We start from the raw sequence: 22,062 nt of genomic DNA on the forward strand, positions 1-22,062 counted from the left end.
TTATTCTGTAGTTTCCTTTCTGGGGTGCAGGTTAGGGAAGCAAAGAGATGAGTCAATGGCAGACACTCTTGCAGCAGTGTAAAAAGTTGCTGACATCTGCATGGTAGGAGTCAAATAACTAATTATAGCTTCCTTGACAGAGAAGTTAGTGACTTCATCACATGCTGCCTGAGCTCCTAGAAGCAACCACAGATTACATTAGCCTATGTTAGATAACAAAAAATGTGTTCTCACCACAGAAAGGAAGAATGCTTTCTCACCTTCACACCTTATGTCATTTAATTCAGCATTGCTCCATCACCTTTTGGATAAATCCAGTCCAGATAGTAGCCTCACAAACCAATACTGAGAATGGTGGTAAAAAACCCTCAATACAGTGTAAGAGGAAGAAAAACAGTGTCATCAGTATACTGCTAACCATGAAATAACATCAGCCTTCAAAATCTTCCCCAGGTAGGTAGTGAATGGGGAAAATGAGATCTCTGAAGGGCGTTGTATAACATGTTAATGAGCCAGGCAACTCTGAGCTGTCCTTAGGAGATGAAGACATGCAAAATATCACATATCTGTACTGAAAACTTTAGATTTTTGGAGGCAGCTGTTTAAAAAACACTTTAAAATCTTGATTTAGTCTTCCTTTAAGAAAATTTTACCATTTTAACAACACTTGTTTAGCTTAAGACTAGTCTTACAACCAAAAATTACTTAAAAATCTCAAACTTAATATTCTGTTCTCCAACAGAAGATAGTCAGTGATTTTTTTTTGTCTAAAAGCTGTGAGTTAAGATAATTCCATTTTTGAAAGATATTGAAACTTACTGTTTATATAAAAGACTAGAAAAATATCATCTTTAATTGACCGACATACTAAATCGATATAAAAGCCTCCATGACAAACACATCATGTGTCAAAAATGCTCCTATAGAAAGTGTGTGGGTCTTTGCTACCTCAGATAGCTAAAACTCAGGGAGTATTTCATAACATGAGTATGGACTCCCATTGCCCCAGTGAGGCAAAGGGAGCATTGGTATACTGCCAACCTCACTCTCGTGCCCCATGGTACTTCACCTTCACCTGCTTCCAGGTGACCAGCCCCACAAACAGTTACAAGCTATAAATAGAAAGCAAACATTACCCTCCAACTGTCCTTTATCCAAAGGAATGCACAAATACCTTATGTTTTGTCTTGTCTCACCTCTAAACAGTTATTTAGATAGCTTGACAGAAGTTCTGGTATAGCTCATTAGGTATTGACATTTAGTCTAAGACAAAAATACAAAGTTAATTCCACATAGAAATGTGCAGCAAGATTAATGTAGGAGAATAGAGGAAATAAGGCTTGATTGAAGGCTTCATTTTTACTGTTTGGAGAGGCACACAAGAAAGGCTGACAAAGTGTTTGTGTTAAACAAAACACATTATATTAGAAGTCTAGCGTGTTATTGACAGAGAGATACTGTTGAGCTAAACAAACCAAGTTCATTTACAGTAAAATTAGTTTGCAATGAAAAAAAGTATTGCAGCATGAAGATAAGGATATGTTAGCTATCTTTCAACAGGACTGTTAGAAAGACTAGTCTGGCTGCAGCTCAGAACAGGACACAACCCCCAATTGATTCGGCTTCTGTCTATGTGCAAGTCAATACTGCTCTTGTGATCAACTAATACACCCTCGTCTTTTTCTTCCTATAAACCTCAGCTTACAGCACAAATTCATTTGATCCTCACATTTCTCCATCTATAAACTAGGAGACAGCCAAACTTCATGCCCCTCTTAGGCACATTTATGTGTGTTAACCACACTAAAAATATCAAGCACTATTTAAACTTGCCTGAGTTAAACCAGTATATTTTGCTGTACAGAATGACTTCAGCATCTGGAATACCATTCTGCTTATCAATTAGATGATGCATTCATCAACTGCTTTTTAATTCATCTCCTTAATTTATCCTTGCACCCTAATCCAAAAAATGCCTTCCAGAGAAATGCTTAGTGCTCAGGAAAAAAGGGTGAATCACCCACATTCCAGAAAACATAACTGCATCCATACAGATTCAGGTAAATCAAAGAAATCAGATTATATGGTAGTATGAAGAACTGGTGAGACAAAAAGAAAAAGAGATTGCCTGAATATAGAGTCAAAGCAGTATTATGTAGTCCTGTGATTTATTTATTACAGCTAAAAGTTACCACTTTGCATCAACCAGTAATAGTCACTTCTACACTTATCAGTTTGCTGCCTGCAGAGCATCCCAAGCCATGCAGTCTTAAGTGACTCATTTTGGAGGTTTTTTCCAACCTGAATGAATCTGTGATTCTCTTAGGTTCTTAATCACATAGATCAGCATACAGCATTTATGTAAGTCAACTCCATTTGACATCTACCAGATTTAAATACCATTCACAGCAAAAAATAATCTTACCTCTCCTACCCTTTCATCAGCATACTTCATGCTAAGTACTCCACATAACTGACCATTGGATCCTTTACGCAATGCCATCACTAGTTTGACACAACAGCTGAAGGTATGATTCAAAACGTGGAATTTCAAAGTGAAATACAGAAGTTTAACCTTCTGTTCTGAAAATACAAATATCAAAACTCAGACAAAGCAAACTTTCTCAGAACCAAAAATATTCCAGTGCTTATTTCACCTTTAGCATCCTGAGGGATAATACAACATAACTGACAAAAGCTATAGCCTTAGAAACAAAAACACATAACTGTACTACATAACACATACAAAAGGTGTCACATGTAAGTGTAATAATGTTCTCCTTATAGCAGCATGAATGTCTACCACGAAATGAACTAGCAGTGTGTCTGCCCACTAGTAAATGACCTCAGAGTTAAGCAACCTGCTCAGTAAAAATCAATTAGATATTACCAGTGACTAGCAGGCAGAAGTTTAAAAATTTGAAGAAGACAAGATTGTAACTCATTATCCCTCAAAGTGGCACAGACTGACTGATTCCAAGTCAGCAACAGCCACCTGGTTACCAGTAACCCTTCAGTGTAACCAGGTGGCTGTTGACTGGTTATTCATCCACTTTGGCATGTCGCAGGAGAAATGTGTAGTACACAGCATGTGCTGCAAAATTCAGACTAAAAATGCAGATGAGGTCTGATTTTGATGCAAGCCCTGAGCTCTTTATACAAAGGATATGTATGCTCAGTACAACTAATCGAGACTCTCAAAGGGGTTTTCTAATGCAACCATTTTACACATCAGTATTAAAATAGTTGTTTAGAAACATAATAATCCCATCAGTAAAAAAGAATATCCATAAGCTGGTCTGTGGTGCAAAATGCAAGTTTGATTTATAAGAGTCACTTCACGTAAAGTTTAAATAGTTATATAGCAAGATACAACCTTTTCTCCTGCCTCCCTGATCACTGCTATACAGTACAATAGCTTAAACGGTAATTGGGTGTGAAGATTTTGCAGACAGTACTCATCATGCAGGTGAGTGAACATAAAAACACAGCATAAAAAGCTGTCCAAGAAAAAAATTAAATTACTTGAGGTTAGTATTTCAATATTTTGCAGTGATCATATGAACTAAAATATCACTCCGATCCTAGGAGTACGGAGGACCCAAACTGAATAGAGGCTTTTTGTTACCATCTTGAATAGCCTTTGGAAGCCAAATCACAGAAAACCATGGAATGAATTTAAATAAGAATAAGCATATTTTTTGTGACTATATTATATTTACACAAAGAGGATCTTTGTGGTGGACTACATTTTCTGGTTGAGCCAAAGGAACCTCACTATTGAGAAATTGCAACTGTATCTCTTTATCAGGAGCAAGATTTCAATGACACCAGCCCTGGTAAGATAAGGCAGAGCTGGAGAGTGATTCACCTGTAATTACCTGAAAACAGTTACTAAACATAGAAAAGCTTCTTTAGGGGACATCACTTAATTATTTAGCAAGTAGGAAGTAGTTATTCAAATAGGGGGAACAGTTTTTGGTTCCTTGTTTTCAGTATTAGGAAAGATGCTCCATACTGATTTTTAGCTAATAAATCAAGGGGGAAAATGCTTCAGTTGTGAAATAGCATACTATGCTCAAAAATAAAAATGAACAACAAATAGATGGAGAGGAGGGCTGCAGCTTGAAATACTTGACTGCTAAGATCCAGCATGCCATTCTCAGGGAGTCCTGGAGTGTTTTTTAAGCCTCTTGCCCATCCCCGTAAAGAAAGGCGGGTGGCAGGACTAATCAATATCTTGCAACCCATCTGTAACCTGGCCATTAAAGAATTCAAGAAAATAAGGATCATCATACATCGATGATCCCTATAATTTAGCGTTCGGAGGACAGCAACATCTGGGCTCAGCTGCAGATGGGACGAAGCGGCCCCGCGCTGAAGGCTGGACGCAGCGCTGCTACACACACACACACACACACACACACAAAGGAGGGCTCCGCGCTCCTCCCGCTTTTCTCCAATATGAACAACTCCGCGTTCAAACGCGGCGTAAACACAGGGAGAGCTGCCTACTAGGCTGGCAGGTCTGTACAACAGTTCAGCTACACCCGTGTCAGAGGGGGCTATTGTCCGGGACGAGCCGCCAGCGCTCATCGGGTGTTGCAGGCTTTAATAGGAGGTGCCAAGAAAAATAAAATCACCGCAAGTCTCTCCGATCACTTCCCAAGTCAAACCCGCGGGCTTCAGAGCCCTGCACCGGGCACAGGGGAACAACCAGGCGAGGAAGCGCGACTCCCATAAGCGACACTTTGTCTGGTTTCCACTGAAGCAGTGACAAAACCCCCGACGCGCGAACAATGCCCGCGGCCCCGCTCCTGTTCCTCCCCGGGCCGCCACCGGACACCGTCTCCAGTCGGGTCGTCGCTCCCAGCGATATGTTTTAAAGCTGCTTTGTTTCCTGTGGAACGCCAGCCTTTCCACCCAGCACCGGCGGAGACAGCCGAGCGCCCGCCTCGGAGACGAGGAACCGGCCCCTGCCCCATCCCCTGGCAGCGGCGGGAGACGCTGGAGCCGCGACTCGGGCATTGGCCGTCCTTTGTTGCGCCCCCGGGGAACGGGCCGCTCCCCCCGCCCAGCGACGGGACCTCCGACCCCCATCGCAGCCACTCACAGGCACGGGGCGCTGCCCTCGCTCCCGCGGGGGACGGCAGCAGCCCCCCGCGGGGCGAGCCCGCTCCGCCCGGGATGCGCTCCCCGCCGGCAGCGCTGCTCCTCGCCCCCGCGCTGCCCCGCTCGCCCTCTCTCTCACTCACCCACGCCGTACTTCTCGTGCTCCGTGGGTATCCACATGCTCGCGGCGTGCGAGCGACCGTCCCCCCGCCAGCCCCTTCGCTGGGAGCGGCGGTGGCCGGCAAGCGCGTCCGCTGCCCGGCTGCTCCCGCCGCGCTCAGCCGCGGCTACCCGGCCCCAGCTGCGAAAGCATTGTTCGGGCGGGCGGACTGACTGAGCCGCGCTCGCCGCCAGCCACTTATATTCCCCGTCCCGCTGCACGCCGGGGAACGTAGTGCCTCGGCACGGCCGCGCCCCTCGCCGCCCGCGGCCGAAGGAGAGACTACGAGCCCCGTCTGGCCCCGCGCTCCCCGGCGGGGCGGAGCGGGGCGGGGCGGAGCGCGGCTCCCGGGGCCGCCTCACGCCAGGACGGGCGGGGCGGCGCGGCGGCGGAATGGCAGCGTGCCGGGGGGGTGCGGGGCCGGCGCGGGGAGGTGAGTGCGCTGCGGGGGGCGTGGGGCGGCCCGCTCCGCTCCCCCGACCTCTCCGCGGCTCCGCGGTCCAGGCTCGGACGGTGGGAGGGGGCTGACGCCGCGCGCCCGGGGATGGGGAGCGGCGGACACGTGTGGGGCAGCCGGGAGCGCCGGGGCCCGGCGCGGTGCGGGCTCGCCTGGTCGCCCGTCGGAGCGAGATTCCGGGGTGCGCCCGCTGGTTACAGGGACGTGACTCCTTCTTCTGGTCCTGCTGGTGCCACTCCTTCCCGTAGCACAGCCCCGCGTTTGGCACGCGTTTGGAGCTGTGGAGACAAGGAGAGTTTTCAACAGCGAGTCGAGCTGGAGATGGAGTTGGTGCCGGCAGCGTGCCAGGGCGGTGGGACGTGGAGCTGATGCTCTGGGGGCTTTTTGACTTCTCACATAAATCCGTTTGTCAGCACAAACATACACAGAGATAAAGCAAAGCAGGTGGTGCACAGCGAGGAGCACAAATGGACTGTGGGGGATGGCTGCAGGGATAAGCCAGGCATCGTAAGCAGCAAGAACAGCAGGGTTTGCATCCCAGTTGAGAAACCTGTATGTCTGTGGCCTTCTAGAAGCAGCTTAGCTAGAGCTCCTAATACAGAAATTGCAACAAATCCTCAGGCTGAACTGGTCCTTGTGAGAGAAACCTGGGTGTTACGAGGCAGGAGGAAGACCCTGGGTTACATCTTCTGGTCCTGTGGGAAGGCATAGGCAGAAAAAAGGGGGAAAACTCCAGTTGTAGGATGCTGCTCTGCAGGCCTTACCAGGTACAAGTTGGCTCTAAGATGACTATGTCTGATTTTTAAAAAGTGTTCTCCAATCAAATCGTGACTCTGAAGTGGTAGATAGAGATCTTATGGAACGATTCGGTTTGATCTGAACGAAAAAACAGAGTTTAATGTTTTTATATTTAAGAGAAGAAAATGGCTTGATTTTTTTTTTTTTCAGTTCAGGTTGGCTTTTAACCCCTACTCTCAAGTTATGTTGCATTTTTAAGTCACTAATAGTGTGAAGGACACAACAAAAAGAAGTCATGTGCAAGCAGGCAGTTTCAAACCTTTAGTGTGCTTTTATTCCATGCTTGGCTCTTCTAGTTGTCAAACTTTGATAATTAGTGGTCTTTTAAGTTACATTTGTGTTGTTTCTCTAGCATCTACCCTTCTTCTGTACGGGAAAGTAGTATCTCTATATTTATGCTAATAGTTAAAGCAGTATTCTTACTTTATTTCTGTGTTGCAATGATTTGGCGTGAGCCTCTCTTACCATGAAAAGCCAGACCCTTCTAGAGCCCTTCTAGACTGGTGTAATTGCACCCCGAGGCAAAGCTATGCTGTTTTAACTGTTGAAAAGGACATGAGCTTTTGTCTGTGCAAGTCTTCTGTGTGAAACCATGTATAGGTCTGTGGACTACTAGAGGTGATGAGATTACTCTGAGGTTTTTCCAGGTAACTCTTGTAAAGATATTGGTACCAGTCCAAAAAAAAGTTTGTTCCATGGGAATTCATACGCCTATGCTGTTTTCCTGTTACTGAGCACAAACACTTATTAAAGGGATTAGTGAACTTTCAGTGGTTTTGCTCCGCAGCTCACTTTACATCCCGTGACAAATTGTTTGGAGTCTCTAGGTGATGAAATGACTAAAAGTCACTATTGAAAATCAAAATAATAGGTGCCAGGCTAAATTAACTTTCAAATCAACCTATAAATTTCCATTTACAACCAGGCTCTCCCTGTCTCTGTAAGACAGATCTACCAAGATGCTGGCTGGGAGTCATAAAATTCTGCCCCAGCCTTGTAACTGCTGCCTATCATGTTAACCATGACAGACTTCAGCCTAAACAGTCTTCCCTTGGACAAAGACAAGACTACGCTATAGCCGAAATAGCCTTTTCAGAATTATTGATTTGGAGCAGAGCCTCTTCGGGTCAACAGATCTTAGAGTATAAATCACATTATCTGTGGGCAAAGAAGTACCTTACCCATAATATTTATCGTTTCCCTGCTCTGAACAAAATCCTTATTCATTCAGAGGTTTTGGTTCTACAAAGCTGTTCCTTCTGGCAGCATCTTGTACTTCTAGGTACACCTGAAAGGGTGGAGGCGGAATATAGGAAAATTAAATAGTATATTTTTTCCTGTCTTGCTGTTACCTATTTACAGGAAAGCCTGTGCTTTTATATTCTAATCCAGGACTGTGTGGCTTTCTAGTTAGTACCCTCCAGCAGCCTTCACCAAGTGGCTTTTAATAAACATATCACTGTCCACAGTACAATTTGTTCAGACTACGTTAATTATGCTACATATCAACACTTCCTACAGCATCTGCCAATGGATTTTAAAATTAGTTTTTTTCTGGAATTGTGTCTTTGATTGTTTCATCATCAGTCTGACAGTTAGAGTTTTCTTCTCAAGATCTTTATGTGCTTTTGAATGCATGCTACTGGGGTGTACCATGCCAGAGCACGGCATGTTATTCTTATTCCTGCCGTGTCTTGTGTCCCATTTTTAAGAATATTTTATTTAGTGTGGAAAACTAAAGTTTGGTTGGTCTTGTACACGTCTACCTTTTTTCATTGCTACCTAGGGGATACTTTAGTGAGAATTGTTTCGTTCTTGATAGTATAACCACCACTTCTTTTGCTCAACTCTGAAGTTCTGTTAAGGATACTATGAGAGCTTGTCTCACATATCCCACAGTCATAGATCCCTCAAATACTAGCAGAATCTCCTAGTTCATTAGCTGGACCTCCTTGCTGGGCATCAGCTCTGTCCTTGGCTAGACCCCAGGCCCCTTGCCTATCCCCTGACTCAGACCTTGCGTCTTTATAGATACAGGTCTCCTTCTACTCACTGGCTACTCCAGTTTGTACCTTGCTAGCAAATTACACATGTGCACACATGCATACAGCGTTAAGTTCACAAGGAAACAATAGATACACCATGATTCCTCCAGTTGCTAGTTCCTGGACCTGCAGGCCTTGAGAGTTGCAGTATTTTTGCAGTTGCTGGCACTTAGACCTTGCAGCAGTATCACACATAGGACAGAGGGTGAATTATACAAAAAAGTAGTTAAGAAAAGGATTTAGTAAGAAGGAAATGATGTGATCCAAGTGCAGGGTGTGATCAGAGAAGCATACCCACCAGCAGTCTGTTTAAATGCAACTCACCCATTTTTGATTCCCCCCACTCCCTGCCTCCATTATCTGATGTTTGTTTCCCCCCATCCTTCCCTTTCTCTACCTTTGTCCCCTCTTCTAAATTTCCTATAAATGATACAAAATCCCACAAATGCCTTTTGATATCGCATCCACAAACACCCTCAGAAATACCATTATACATATGATAATCACACATTTCCCCTTTCTTATCAATGACAAAATCTATATTGAACCTGTTCAAGGCTGTGTGTAGTTCCTTTAATGGCATTAGTTCCTGTAGTGACCAAAGACAACTTATTCTCCCTGTTATCACCTGCTCATTAATGTTTATTTTTGTGTAATCTACCACTTTCCTTGAGTTTTGTTGTTTATTTTATACTGAATAGTCTTTAACCAAATAAAGTAGTGAACCAGCTGCCTTCCCATCCCACCCTTCCTTATAGTACTCCTCCTACTCAGATCAGCCTGAGTGCAATACTTGCTTCCTCACCAAGTAACCACAGCAGGCATGGCTGTGAACGGAGAGTTGCTGGCTGCTCATTGAAAACCCCAGCAAGGTGATACAGCAGCCATTGCCCCCAGCATACAGCTGCCTCTTCTCATCTGTTTGTTCACAAGAGTTCCTCAGATGTTAGTTCTGCCTGTTTCTGTTTCATGGTTTTAGAGGCTGGTATTCTGCTTAATACCTTCCTTAACCCCCCCACCAGTTCCAAATGATCACACACATAGTTGCATCCTCAGTTGTTACCCCACAGGGCACTTTCAAGCATCTAGAGGACCACTGGTGATCTGTTTCTCAGGTTAAATCTGTGTGCAATAGAGGATTTCAAGACCTGAAGCTTCTACTATACCACAGATTTTGGAGAGAGAGAGAGAAGAGATTCCTTTTACCAGTAGGCATTATAAGCTCTGTAGAGGGTCTTGGTTTGATGCAGATTAGTCTTTGTGAACTGAACAATTAGCAATTACACCTGGAGGACAGGTTCACTAATTAATTCTGGAAGTGCAATGCAATTTATTTTAATATGATTACAAGAATTGATCTCCTGAAGTAGTATTACTTTAAAATGTTTTAAGAGCCTTTGTTGTGATTTTTAATTAAAAATGCAATCTCAGCTTTTACCTGATAAGCAAATGTGTCTTGCAGAGGACTGGAAATTACTAAATTATTGTCGGTAAAATCACCTTTTATGTGCTTCTCTGTTTGAAAAGTAAAAGGGGAAAATCCTTTCATGTAATTGTTGCAATAATATTTTAGTGTTTTTAGCCTTAACAGCACATTTCTTTAAAAACTGATGGGTCAACATACAAGTGAAACTAAATATTTCATTAAATGGGTAGTAATGGATTAATAAAGTAAGTGAGGGATTGTATTGCTTGGTAATACAGATCTGAGCTGCCTGTGATCCTGCCGTAATTTTACAAATAATTTTCTTGCAAATATGTACTGTATTTTATCTGAAGACAAAGGGATGTCCCCACACCTCGGCATGAATACATAACTCCTGTTAGCACAAGGCATAGGATATGTTGTATTCTCCAAAAGTATGCAATAAAAACTTGCTATTTGGTTTTCTCTGAATTCGGAAAACTTTCATAGCTTGAAAGCAAAGATGGATGGCCTTTATCTTGGTATTTCATTCCAGTAGTTTAGGCCAATTCTTGCCTGCTCAGTAGCAGGTAAAGGCTTTGATACATGAACGAACTACCAAGTATCAGCTGCTCTATATACTAACAGAAACTCATTTAGAAGTAAGATGCTTCAGATTACCTGCTGAACACATATACAGCTTAAACATGATAACTTGTTTGCGTGTTAAAGACTTTGTTTGAAGCCTCTGCTCAGGCCTTCTGTTAGCTGCGGTGGAGCAACAGTGAGTGGTGGTTCATCAGTCCTCAGACTGATGAAGACCTTTAAACTGTTTCTGTATTGGCAAATACCTGATTCTTACCCAAAAAGGCTTTCTCATTTCTGGAACAAATAATAGATGTGGACATGCTTTATTTAGATGTAGAGGTGTGGACTAAGGGGGTGTTGTAAGTTTTTTGAATGTTCTGAGTGTAACACACATACCAGGATAGTTTGCTATAGCTGTGTTTTTACTGGGGAGTACTTTTTTTCTGTAAGAGCACTGAATTGCAGATTCTTGCCTACAATGATGCCTGCCACAAGGTGTGCCTGTCATATAAACAGGTGATAATTTCTCACCCTTGAAGACTAGCCAGCTTTCTTGATGCAGGGATGCAGGATTTAAACTAGCATAAGTTATGAGAAAAGTGAACAGTAGGAAAGGAAGAAAAGAACTTAAATATTATGAAATTCCAAGCATTAAGTATTTTAACTTCAGTATATGTTAAATTCTTTTCTGTACAAACAGCCTTCATAACTTTATGAAGCACCCTATGTGTTTTCTTCCACTGTGTTGTCTTGAAACCTCTGCAAGAGCTCTACATCTTTCTGTGAACATCTGCATCCTAAAACTGCAGTTGTTCCCAGACTGTGAGGTTTTTACTTCGCATTCTCATCCACAAACTCCCAGCAGGCTGAAACCGGGAGAAAAGCCTGAAAGCATTTGAATGTCTTTCTATGGGCCTTTTAAACTGGCTTTAAATATTGCATCTTTAAAAGCCTCACACAATGCGGGAAAGAACATGGCATTGAATAACTGGGAGGGAGAAAATGAGCTAGGTTTTATATAACCTTGAAGCAGGCCTGTGCCTGTGAAGAGCTGGGCATGTAATCCTGACCAGTGTCTCTTTGAAGTCAGGGAAATATGTTCATGAAAGTGCAGATTCTTTGCTGAGTTGTTGTCTCGACTCAATCAGTAGTTAATTACGGTCATTTGAGTGGAAAAAGTCTAGTGTTCAATGACCCGATAATTGTTGTATTAAATTATGTATTGGTCAGGACCATTAAAACCATATAACCAGACTGAAACTGTGCTATGGAATCCCTGTCCATGGCAGGGGAATTGGAATTAGATGATCTTTTAGGTCTCTTCCAAATCAAACCATTCTATGATTCTTCTTAGATTGCAATATAGTGTGCAAGTTTTTGAAAGATGCCAAGCTGCTACACAGTAGGGTTAGGTAATTTGGGGGTGTGCAAGCAGTTTTCCTCAATAAGAAGATGCCAGATACTACATAAGAGTACAAATGTAGTGTGTGTATTTATGCAATACAGTTTCACGTTAAGAAGTTTTTCTGCCCCACTTGGTGCCCTGTAGTATAAGCAATAACTCTTTTTTTGCTATACAAATGTGGAATGCTCGAACTGCTTCATACAGAAAGAGTACCCATATTCGATGCCTTCATTATGATATGGAGTCAGAAGTACTCACCTGGAGTCTTTGTTGATTTTTCAAAACATCTTACATGTTATGACAGTCAAATGACTGCCAACAAAAATATGAAATAAATTAAAAGGGTATTGTGTTTGATTTGAGTTTTTTCTATGATCATAAAGTATTTTAGATCGTCAGTATACAATAGTATGTGTTAACTTGTAATGTTTCAGCACTATAGGAAATGGTTTATTTGCAAGTCTGATGTCTGATGATTGATCTCAAGGCCTGGTGTCCCACCAGGTATTCCCATGATCACTGCTTGTTTGCCATTCTGTCCTAATATTTTGCTATAGTAGACCTGTAAAAGAGAAATTGTAGTAGGTGTTTTGCCAGTGGCTTCAGTATTCCACCTGTCCTTTGTAGTGTGTTTCAACTGGGTTTCTTGAAACTTTCCTTTTGATTTTTTGCCTCATGTTTTCATTGGACAATGTCTTCCAAATAGTCTTCTTTTTTTTTTCTTTACTTTTGTGTATTTTTCTCTGATTTTTATGACTCACAGACCAGTGTGAAATGGCCCAGCTGCTTCTGTTTGATTCTTGCTCATTGATATGTCATCCTCCCATTTGTCAAGGATGTCTCTGTCCCAGAGGAGTAGCTACTTGCCCTGTGTAGTTGTAGCAGGTTAAAAGCCTTCTCTTCACCCCCCTGGTATAGAAGCTTTATAACTGGATATACCATCTGTTTCACCCTCACAAGTTGGTGTGGTATGGTGTGGCTTTGTCCACTTGAACAAATAATAAGGCACAGTAGATAAAGGCAATTGGTGCCACATTCCCTACAACTATATTGCATGGTTTGATATTTTTGCTTAGAATTACATGTAGTCAGTCTTCCCACACCAAGTAGCCCTTGGTTTAGACCCAGGCGTCTCTGCTAAGGGTTGGGATGTGTTTTGTATGTATCTGGACTCCAGACGAATCTAGTTCACGTGCCCCCAAACTGATCTCTAAGCCAATGCACAAAGCAGCTGGAGGATGATCAGGGACTGCAAGACTCCTGTGTGGGTCAAAGCTGTGCTGAGATAGGAAAAGGGAGACAGAGCTGGTGGGCAGCATAGGGGAGCATGGCGCAGCACCCTGCCACTCAGGACCACTGCCAAAGTTCACAGTGCATGCCCCAGGTCAGTCCCACAGTGGGACTGACAGTGTCACTGTCCCAGCAGTCCCACAGTGGGAGTGCACAAGGCTCACAATATGAAAACAGCAATAGCTAGGGAACAAGTCCATGCAGTTATAAGTGATACTGCAGAGCATTTTGCTAGTCTTGACCAATGTGCCAGCACTGAATGTTATTATGACTCAGTAATGCATGAATAAATGAGATAGAGCTTTTTCTCTGAAAACAGAGAATGTTTTCTGTAACAGAAGACATCCTGCTGGAGGTTTTAATTGATTTTGTCTTATATGGGATGAAAACATGCAGCCCATGTTATTACTGTACTAATTTAATATTCAGGAGCCTGCATGTATTTACAGAGTTAGCAAAATAATGCCTGAAAAACATAAGCAACTTGTATCACTAATTCTAACATTCTAATTCTGTTTCTTGAGGAAATTAAATTCAATTATTTTATCATCCATGTCAATGAGCTACATTAGCAGTATCAGTAAGCATATATCATACTTAAGAGTCGAGGTCTATGTCATATGTTTAATAAATGCATGGAGGATGAGAAATAAATCCAGTATCATAAAAATATTTATTTCAAACTCCAGTACACATTCAGAATATGCTCAGAGAAATTTTCTATGGCCTGCTGTGATATGTCCCAGGGATCTGTAAGACATAAGTATTTGAACTCTGACTTAAAAATACTTTCCTCTGAAAATAATTTTCAAAGATTTATGTATAAAGGGTACAAATAGTGGATTATTTGAAATACAGTCAAAGCTTTGTTTCCTGAACCAAGCTATCAATTAGGCTGAACTATGTTGATGGACATCACTGCACACTATAATGAACTTTCCTTTTGAGCCGCTGTTTTTTTCAGTTTGACTACTTGTTTATGGAGGTTTGATTCTAAAAGTAGAAACAACTTATTTTGCTACTCTCCATCTGGAAAAGCTCCAGTTCACTGAGATAGCAGCAACAGACCACAGAGCTTCTAGCATCACAGGAGCTCTTCCTTGTACTGATTCTTCAAGTACAAAATTCTCTTAATTCAGTCTTGAAGGTGTTCTGAAGATCGGGAAACTAGTCAGAGTACCTGAGAGAAATTTCAGCCTCTTCTGTCAGTTTGAAACACACATGCACCAGGATCACAGAAATGACACCTCTCAGCATGCACTTTGAGGTTAGTTCTAGTTTATATGAGTCTGAAAAAAATTAAAGTGACATTTAAAGTAAAAATTTCATGCTATTTTTAGTTGTTATTCTCAAATAGTTGTCTTTTCCAAGGAAAGTCTACCAGTGGAAAAGTTATAAACCCTATGATGAAAATATTTTAGTTAAGAGCATGGTAAGAATTCCCATCATAATGACGTGGGGTTCCTACAGGAATTGCTAAAGAGGGCTGTAGGTTTCTTTAGCTACAGTGTAAAGCAATTGTTTAAGAAGACCAAGAGGCAATTCTTTTAACATCAAGAGGATAAATGTGCTTGAGAATTAAATCCTGTTAGAGGAAAAGGACAGGTGACAAGGAAAATCTTTGTAATAAAGAGTTATTGATTGCTACTAAATCACGATGACAAGAAGTAGAGAGTAAACTCATTAACCTGTTTTGCGTAGCAATGTTGGCATAAAAGTTACTAGGCTTAGTATGGTAGATGCTAAAGACATCGAAAAGAGAAATTGTAGCAATGAAGTATTACTATCCTTATTACAGATGTTGTTAAGACCCCTTCTTTCTGGGAGAGCTGAGGTCACAGTCACAGTAAGTAGAACTAAGGCATGCCTATTTCCAGCTTGCTAGTGTTTGCAGAGGATTCAGTGACAGTGGTAACACACCCAAGTACTATATTTGCGTACACATCTTTACTTGTGATGCCTTCCAGTATGTATTTTTTAAAGTTGTAAAATTACAGTCTGGATCAGCTTGGCACAAAATTATACTCTTTTTTTTTTTTAAGTAGTTAGTTTTCATGTGAAAATAACAGTAATTTAATATTTATTCCTCAAATTTAAACCAGCATTGCTTATGCTTTATTATGGTGTCTTTGATATGCCTTTGTATTAAAGAGCAAGTTAAACTGATTTTTATTAATTAGATTTAGGTGATAAGTACAAAAGAAGAACGTAGATGGTTTCTTTTGTCCTTCCATTTCAAGTTCTTGTGTTGAATGCTTTCTTCCTCTTCTTTGTAACTAGACATTTTGAGTTTCAGGCTACATAATTACATTGTTAATCTTTCCAGATAATAGGGTAAGGTTCTATCATTGCTTCTGTCCCTGATTTTAGTACATAATGTGGATCTCAGCTCTCCATGTCTACCATGTCATGTGATCAAACTAAACAGGGAAATGTAAACAGAAATTTTACTTAACAGCAGTTGTAAGAAATCAGAGAAGCTCTAAAAAGTGTAATAAAATTATTCAGAATATAATTCTGAAGTAGATAAATATTGTTTCATATTTGTAACCAAGATATCAAACCCTGCATTTAGTTACACTAGTGTAAGTCTGGGCCATTTACCCAGGAATAAGCATTATGTGGCTCTGAGCTTGCAATAAAACCTGTGTAGTGTGTTAAGTATTTATAAATTGCATATTAACCTCAGCACTTAAATATTATTATGAATATTTATTAGAGTCACTTTCATTTGTGTGTGTGTGGGCATGTGTGTCCATCTCTATGTGAGAACAGTGGGTTTGTTCTGGTCTTTATTGGTGTAGGGGTTTGTCTGCGCTCAAGCAGCAAGATGACAAGCAGTGACATGAATCTGTTGGTGAACTGGGCAATAATGTAGTCTATTATTTAAACATGATCTTATTGGCAAGCACGTTGTTTTGTTTTATTAAAATTCTAACACTTCGCGTTCTTATTAATCACTTTCCCACTCCTTCTATTCACTTGTGTTCTGATGCCTGTGCTCTGGTACCCATAGCAACACTTGTTAATGCTAATGAAACTGCAACATCCTAAGCTCCCCAACAGAGCAGCCCTGTTAAATATGGCTATTAAGCACAGTTGTATTTCTGTTAGTTCCAGCTCCCAGCAGACACCTGCTCTATAGAAACTGTGTCCTGAGTTATTAGGATTTGGTAACTCACAGCTTTTCTTAAAGCTGTGATTTGACTGGAATAAAATTCACATATTCCCAGACAGCGGATGGTACGGTTTCTGTAAAACTGACAAGGTTTAGCTCTGGTATTAAGTATTCTTTTGAAGTGCTCATTTGCATTCAATGAAAAAACAGGCAGGGTTGAGACTGATTGATCTTTGAAGAAGCTACAGGATGTGTTGTCTCCTAGAGCACATGGACATTTTAACTAAATATCATTCATACTGTGTTAACAAGCAGAAGTAATAGCTAAATAATTCCTCATGAACTCAGACTCAATTCAACTTTATAGAAGTATTTGAGCATTTTAGTATATATCAAGGTAGGGAGATGATTATGTACATTGATTCTTCTTTCACTAAGAAATATATTTGCATGTGTGGTGGGTTCACCTTGGCTGAATGCCAGGTGCCCGTGCAGCCGCTCTATCCCTCCCTTTCGCAGCCGGACAGGGGAGAGAGTAAGGCGGGAAAAGAAAACAACACAAATCATGGGTTGCGATAAGGCAGTTTATATTTATGCAAAAAAAGAAAGCAAAAGCAGCGTGCACACGCACAAAGCAGAAGCCAGCAGTTAATCTCTACTTCCCATAAGCAGCCATGGTCAGCCACTTCTCTGAGAAGCAGGGCTCCAGCACGTGTATGGTTGTCAGCAGGCAGCCATCAGAGACGAGTGCCTCCGGTCCTGCTCCTTGCCTCAGCTTTTATATCTGGGTTGATGTCATATGGTCTGGAATATCCCCTTGGTCAGTGTGGGTCAGCTGGCCTACTTGTGTCCCCTCCCAGGATCTGATCCTCGATTGAAGAAGGAATGTTACAGTGATGTGCTCAGCAGTAGCCAAAACATGGGTGTGTTATCAATACTCCTCTAGCTACCAATGCGGAGCACGGCACTGTGAGGGCTGCTATGGGGAAATAAATTCTGGCTCACCCAGACCCACCACAGCATGTAGTATTTGTGAGGACAATAACGGGGTGTTTTATTTCCATTATTCTGAGTTTTGGTTTTGAATACTGTTTATCTAGCAAGTCATTAGTCATCCATCTTTTATACTCTAGAAAACAAAAGAAAAAATCCTGTAATCAGTATAAAATCACTTCCAAGAATATGACCACAAATTAGGGAATGCTGCTGTGCCAACAAATAGATGCTGCAGTGCCAAGGCTGCAAAACTAGGAGGCTGTCATGTGTGTATTTTGAGTGTCAAGCTGATCCTTCGTGATAGTCTTCCATTGTAGCTCAAAAAAAATGGATTACGAGACAAAGGTTTAAAACTACTCATTTCCTAAAGAGTTTTAAATGCAGCACCGTTTTCTGCCGAATTGCCTATAGGACTCCAGGTTGGTTTCCTCAATGTACCATATCTGGGGGTTTGGTCATTTTGATAACTAAATGGTTTTGCCAGGTAATCATTGTGAACTTGGAGGAGGGTGCTCAGCCTTTCTGTTTTCCAGCTGGCATCTGTTGTGCTTTTAGTGTGGAGTGCCAGGTTTGCTAGGTATCTCTTGTATTCCTGTCGTTCTTTCCCCCCTTTTCTTTGCATGTCTAAAACCCCCTCTTTTGCTCATTATTTGGACTCCTTTATTCACCTGTTTGTCTTTGTTGTGTTCATTTTTGTTTTAGGATCATGTCAAGTTCTTATGCTAATCTCCTCATAATATTAACCAGCTGTATTAATGAGATAATAAACCAGACTTGCTGGTAATGAATTGATTCATTCAACTACTGGATTTAATTAGAAAGACACTTAACATTCCAGCAGATGTTCTTATTTTATTTATTATCCTTGTGTTACCAACAGTGGGCTTATATCCTGTCTATATTTACATTATAAACTCTTCAACCTAAGGCCTTGTTGTTGTGCCATAGACTACAAAAAATGACATGAAACCTCTAAATGTCTTAAGTAAATTTGTACTAATTCCTTTTTCATCATTTCAGTTCTCAGACTGTGTGAAGTCTTCAATTGCCAGAGTATTCTTCATCTAATAATAAATTGATTAATCTGTTTTAAATGAGATAGATTTCTTCTTCCCTAGTTAAAAAACCCTTGTCTTTGGACTTATCTCCTTTCCTTCTCGTCTTGTGACTGTCATTCCTTTTTATCTAATAGCAAAGCTTCAAAAAGAAGGCTATGAGTGCCCCTCTCCTCAGCATTCCCTGCAGACTAATGTAGGGACTTCCTCCCTCGGCTTACTGGTTGCCTATCGGAAGGGTCTGCCACTCCCTGAGCTCTGGCATTGGAGGTTACTCCCCAGGACCAAGCCATGTGAGGTAGGAGTTCTAACAGTGAAGTTACTTCCTTTATCTGAACCCCAGAACCTCCACTTTCTAGTTAAGATAATGTAATTTTTACAGCAGTGTTCAATTTGTCCCCAGATGTAGTCAGAGCACATAGTTCAGATATGCAACCAAGAAGAATTGAGCATAAGAGCTCATACTGCATTTAGTGAGCTACATGTGCCTACGCTGACAATAGTGGGTTTTACAAACTGAAGCCAGTGCTGGGTGTCCTTGTTAGGAAGCACAGTGATAAAATCATAGTGATTTTTTTTCCTTTGTGCGTAGTGCCTTTGAAGAAACCTTTCACACTTTATAAAGCATGCTTATGGTTGAATTGTATGAAACAGCCGAAGCTGTAAAGCTGAGAAGAGAGGAGGAAGCTGAGATGAGAAGAGGAAGATGCTGTTTCACCTTGCTGCTTCGTACCATGTGCTCCTTAGTTTGGTCTTGCACTTGGTGGACTCCTCTGTCACCATTTTCAATGTTATTGAGCAGAAAGAAAGGAGTAAATGGTTCTGTCTGGTAAAAAGTTGAAATGACTCATCAAAGCATTTGGCAAGCCAAGGAGCCAGCACAAGCAGAAGGGCAATAGTAAAATGGTTAGGAGTGGTAGGATAAGGTGGAGAAAGACAGGATAAAATGACATCATTGTGCTTCGTGGTGGCATCAACCTGTTACACTGTTAAAAGCATCTCTGAGGACTTTGCCTTTCACAACTCCCATTCAAATGCTGAATCTTTCCTTCCTTTTCTTTCTGATATGTCTGTTGTATTGGCCATAAAATCATATGGAATATTGTTTTGTGATAATTACATGTGTGATTGTGCAGGTAGAGTACATTGCCTGTTCTGCTATGGTCTGTGTTTTAAGTGTGTGGGTGTAACATTTACTTAATTGTGTAAACTAACATTAGTTTTGAGTTGAGAATGATTGTATGCAAAAGTAAAAATGTTCCAGTAAGGGAAATGAATCCATTTGGAGCTTGTTGCTTCATTAGCTGTGAAGATTAACTATATTGTAACTAATCTGAAAATAAAGCCAAATAATTTCTATAACAGGTAGACTTTTTTTTATTCATTTTTTTTTATCATTGTTGTAATGGTGTGTACAACTCCTGTGCAGGGATAAGAATTCCTAGGTATCCTATGAGCGTTCATATCAAAAAATAATGCTTATTTTAGTTTTGAAAGTAATTTGTGTAATCCAAATTGTTTTCTCTATCAACTTATTGCCGAATATCTTCAAAGAATTCATTTTATTTTCCCCTGAAGAACTGGGTATACAACTTTGTCTTTGTTTTCAAAGAATATATTCCTTTATTCTCTTCTTTCTACTAATCTACCTTTTTTAGCTCTGAATTGGCTATAAAAGACCATAATTTTATCTGTTCTGTTAAAGGCTGAACAACATGGTGTCAACTGTCAGTTCTGTGAATGAGAGAGGGATTTTCATAGTTCCTGAGTTTTGTAGGCTTTCTGTGAAGCCTTTGGGGTAATTCTCTTCTTATAGGTAGCTAAGTCCTGTGCTGTTCATCACAGACACGAATAGGAAGGGGGTTAGGTGATAAATTTTATCACTGTTAGCTGTTAATACACATTTGTTCTCCCAAGTGGTAAGCAGGAGGGCCAACTGAAGTGTTGCAGGGAATCACATGTTCTTTGAGTGAACTGGACCAAAAAAGTGCTATTTGATATTAGCAAATGCAGAGTAACACACAGGAGTGAACACAAAGAATATGTCCACTGTCTTGTACGTTAAAACCTGATTCACAACTTACAAGACTTTGAATCACTGAAGACAATTCAGTGGTTAATTCAGTGATCCTAAAAGCAAGCAAAATACCATAAATTAAAAGTAAATAGAGAAGAGATTGAGAAAAAACTGTCCTGATTTAGAAATCTTTTTTTTTCCACTCTTGGTCATTTTCAAACCAACCCTTACCACAGCACATGAAGAAGAGTAGACTAGAACCAGCCAAGAGTTGAACCAGGACAACAAGGAATGAAGGACCATTAGGAGAACATGAAATGTTGCGGGAGGTTTTTTAGTAGGTGTTGAAAGACCAACAATTTTAAAAAGTGCAAAAACAAATCCATGGAGAAAAAAGTTGTTTAACTGGTTTAACAAAGACTCATATAGCCTTTGACTTAAACTCTCCACCCTCAGATTTCTGGAAGACTGTGCTATTTCTGTGATTACTGTTTGTTTGCCCTATTTTTATGCACTTCTAGGGAATTGCTTCTTGCCCTTGTCAGCTAGGGCATGTGCACTAAAGGGATGTTTAGTTCTGTCCCTGTGAAGTCATTTTTGTTGCAGTAGATTCTAAGAGAAAAGCTTGCTACTTTTTCCTCATTTTCAAGAGTCTCTGCATGTGGGAGTCTTGGAGTTTGAGAACTGGATCTGAGTGTTTTTATTTCTCTGTTAGCCCTGAGCTGTGGTTCAGTTAACAGCTCTTCTTCAGTACCTGTGGCCACTCTGCTCCAAATATAGGAACAAAGTTAGCTGCTTTTGCAGAGATTTCAATATATGCTTACCTTTGTTTGTGCTACATTAGTCCAGTAAGTGCTGTGCTAAAGGCTGTGCATCTTTGTTCAGCTCTGTTAATTTATTTTCTTGTTCGGTGTTTTTTGTAGCAGATGAGTACAAAGATATTTCCATGGATTCTTTTTTCCCCTCCCCTCCTCCAAGTGTCTTTGAAAGAAATTGCATAAGCTTCTGCAGTTGCCACACTGGCACAGTGAGTCTAAAGTTATTCTCTTTTAGCTACTTTCTTTGGGCAGCAAAAAAATCTTCACCGCAGTTTATTCCTTTCAGCAAGTCCCCACTACAGCTGAAGGCTAACAGCTCTGTTCTTCCAGCCCAAGTAATTGCTGTTCACAAGTACTCATTTCGAATAACTGTATAAGCTTCTTGTCTATGTTGAGTAGCAGTTCCTGCCCTACACACCTATCTGTTGAAAGTTGGTTTATTGAGGCAGATAGGCACTTGTTTATTTAGACTTCTAAATGTTTGGACTAATGGACTTCTAAATAGGTCATTACAAGAGACCTAAACTATAAATGAACAAAAAGCAATGTAGCTGCTTACTTGTCACAGCTGAACTGGCTGACAGAGTATCTTCTTAGTTCACTTGGCATCAGCAATTGCAGAGGAAATTAAGTTGTTCTACTTTTCTCAGTAAGTTTTAATGATTCTGCAGGCTACAAACTAATACTGACTGTAAGAATGGACAAACCCGGACTCTTGCAGGTGACATCAGTTTTGCATGGGACAGCTAACCCTTTCATGAGGATTGCTCTAGCACATAGTTTAGCAGCTGCTGTTCT

At 41.1% G+C, this 22,062-nt stretch overlaps 2 protein-coding genes across 8 annotated transcripts in view; one reads left to right on the plus strand and one right to left on the minus strand.

The window, feature by feature from the left end:
- The window catches only part of DOCK4 (dedicator of cytokinesis 4), a 237,301-nt gene extending 231,722 nt beyond the window's left edge, over positions 1-5,579 (minus strand). For all 4 annotated transcript variants that reach the window (XM_027658285.1, XM_027658270.1, XM_027658277.1 and 1 more), the window contains exon 1: positions 5,256-5,579. In XM_027658285.1, the coding sequence (XP_027514086.1) occupies positions 5,256-5,292 (37 nt within the window). In that variant the 5' untranslated portion in view covers positions 5,293-5,579. The remainder of the gene's footprint in view (positions 1-5,255) is intronic.
- Positions 5,580-5,655: 76 nt separating this feature from the next.
- The window catches only part of ZNF277 (zinc finger protein 277), a 51,076-nt gene continuing 34,669 nt past the window's right edge, over positions 5,656-22,062 (plus strand). For 2 of the 4 annotated variants that reach the window (XM_027665870.1, XM_027665881.1), the window contains exon 1: positions 5,656-5,705. In XM_027665870.1, coding sequence (XP_027521671.1) covers positions 5,666-5,705 — 40 coding nt within the window. In that variant the 5' untranslated portion in view covers positions 5,656-5,665. Of the gene's footprint in view, positions 5,706-7,076; positions 7,175-21,383; positions 21,474-22,062 lie in introns of those variants that run through there. The other 2 variants (XM_027665888.1, XM_027665892.1) reach the window with 2 other exon arrangements.

This window comes from Corapipo altera, unplaced genomic scaffold (genome assembly GCF_003945725.1).
Source record: "Corapipo altera isolate COAL_440 unplaced genomic scaffold, ASM394572v1 1, whole genome shotgun sequence".
NCBI classification, from domain to species: Eukaryota; Metazoa; Chordata; class Aves; order Passeriformes; family Pipridae; genus Corapipo; species Corapipo altera.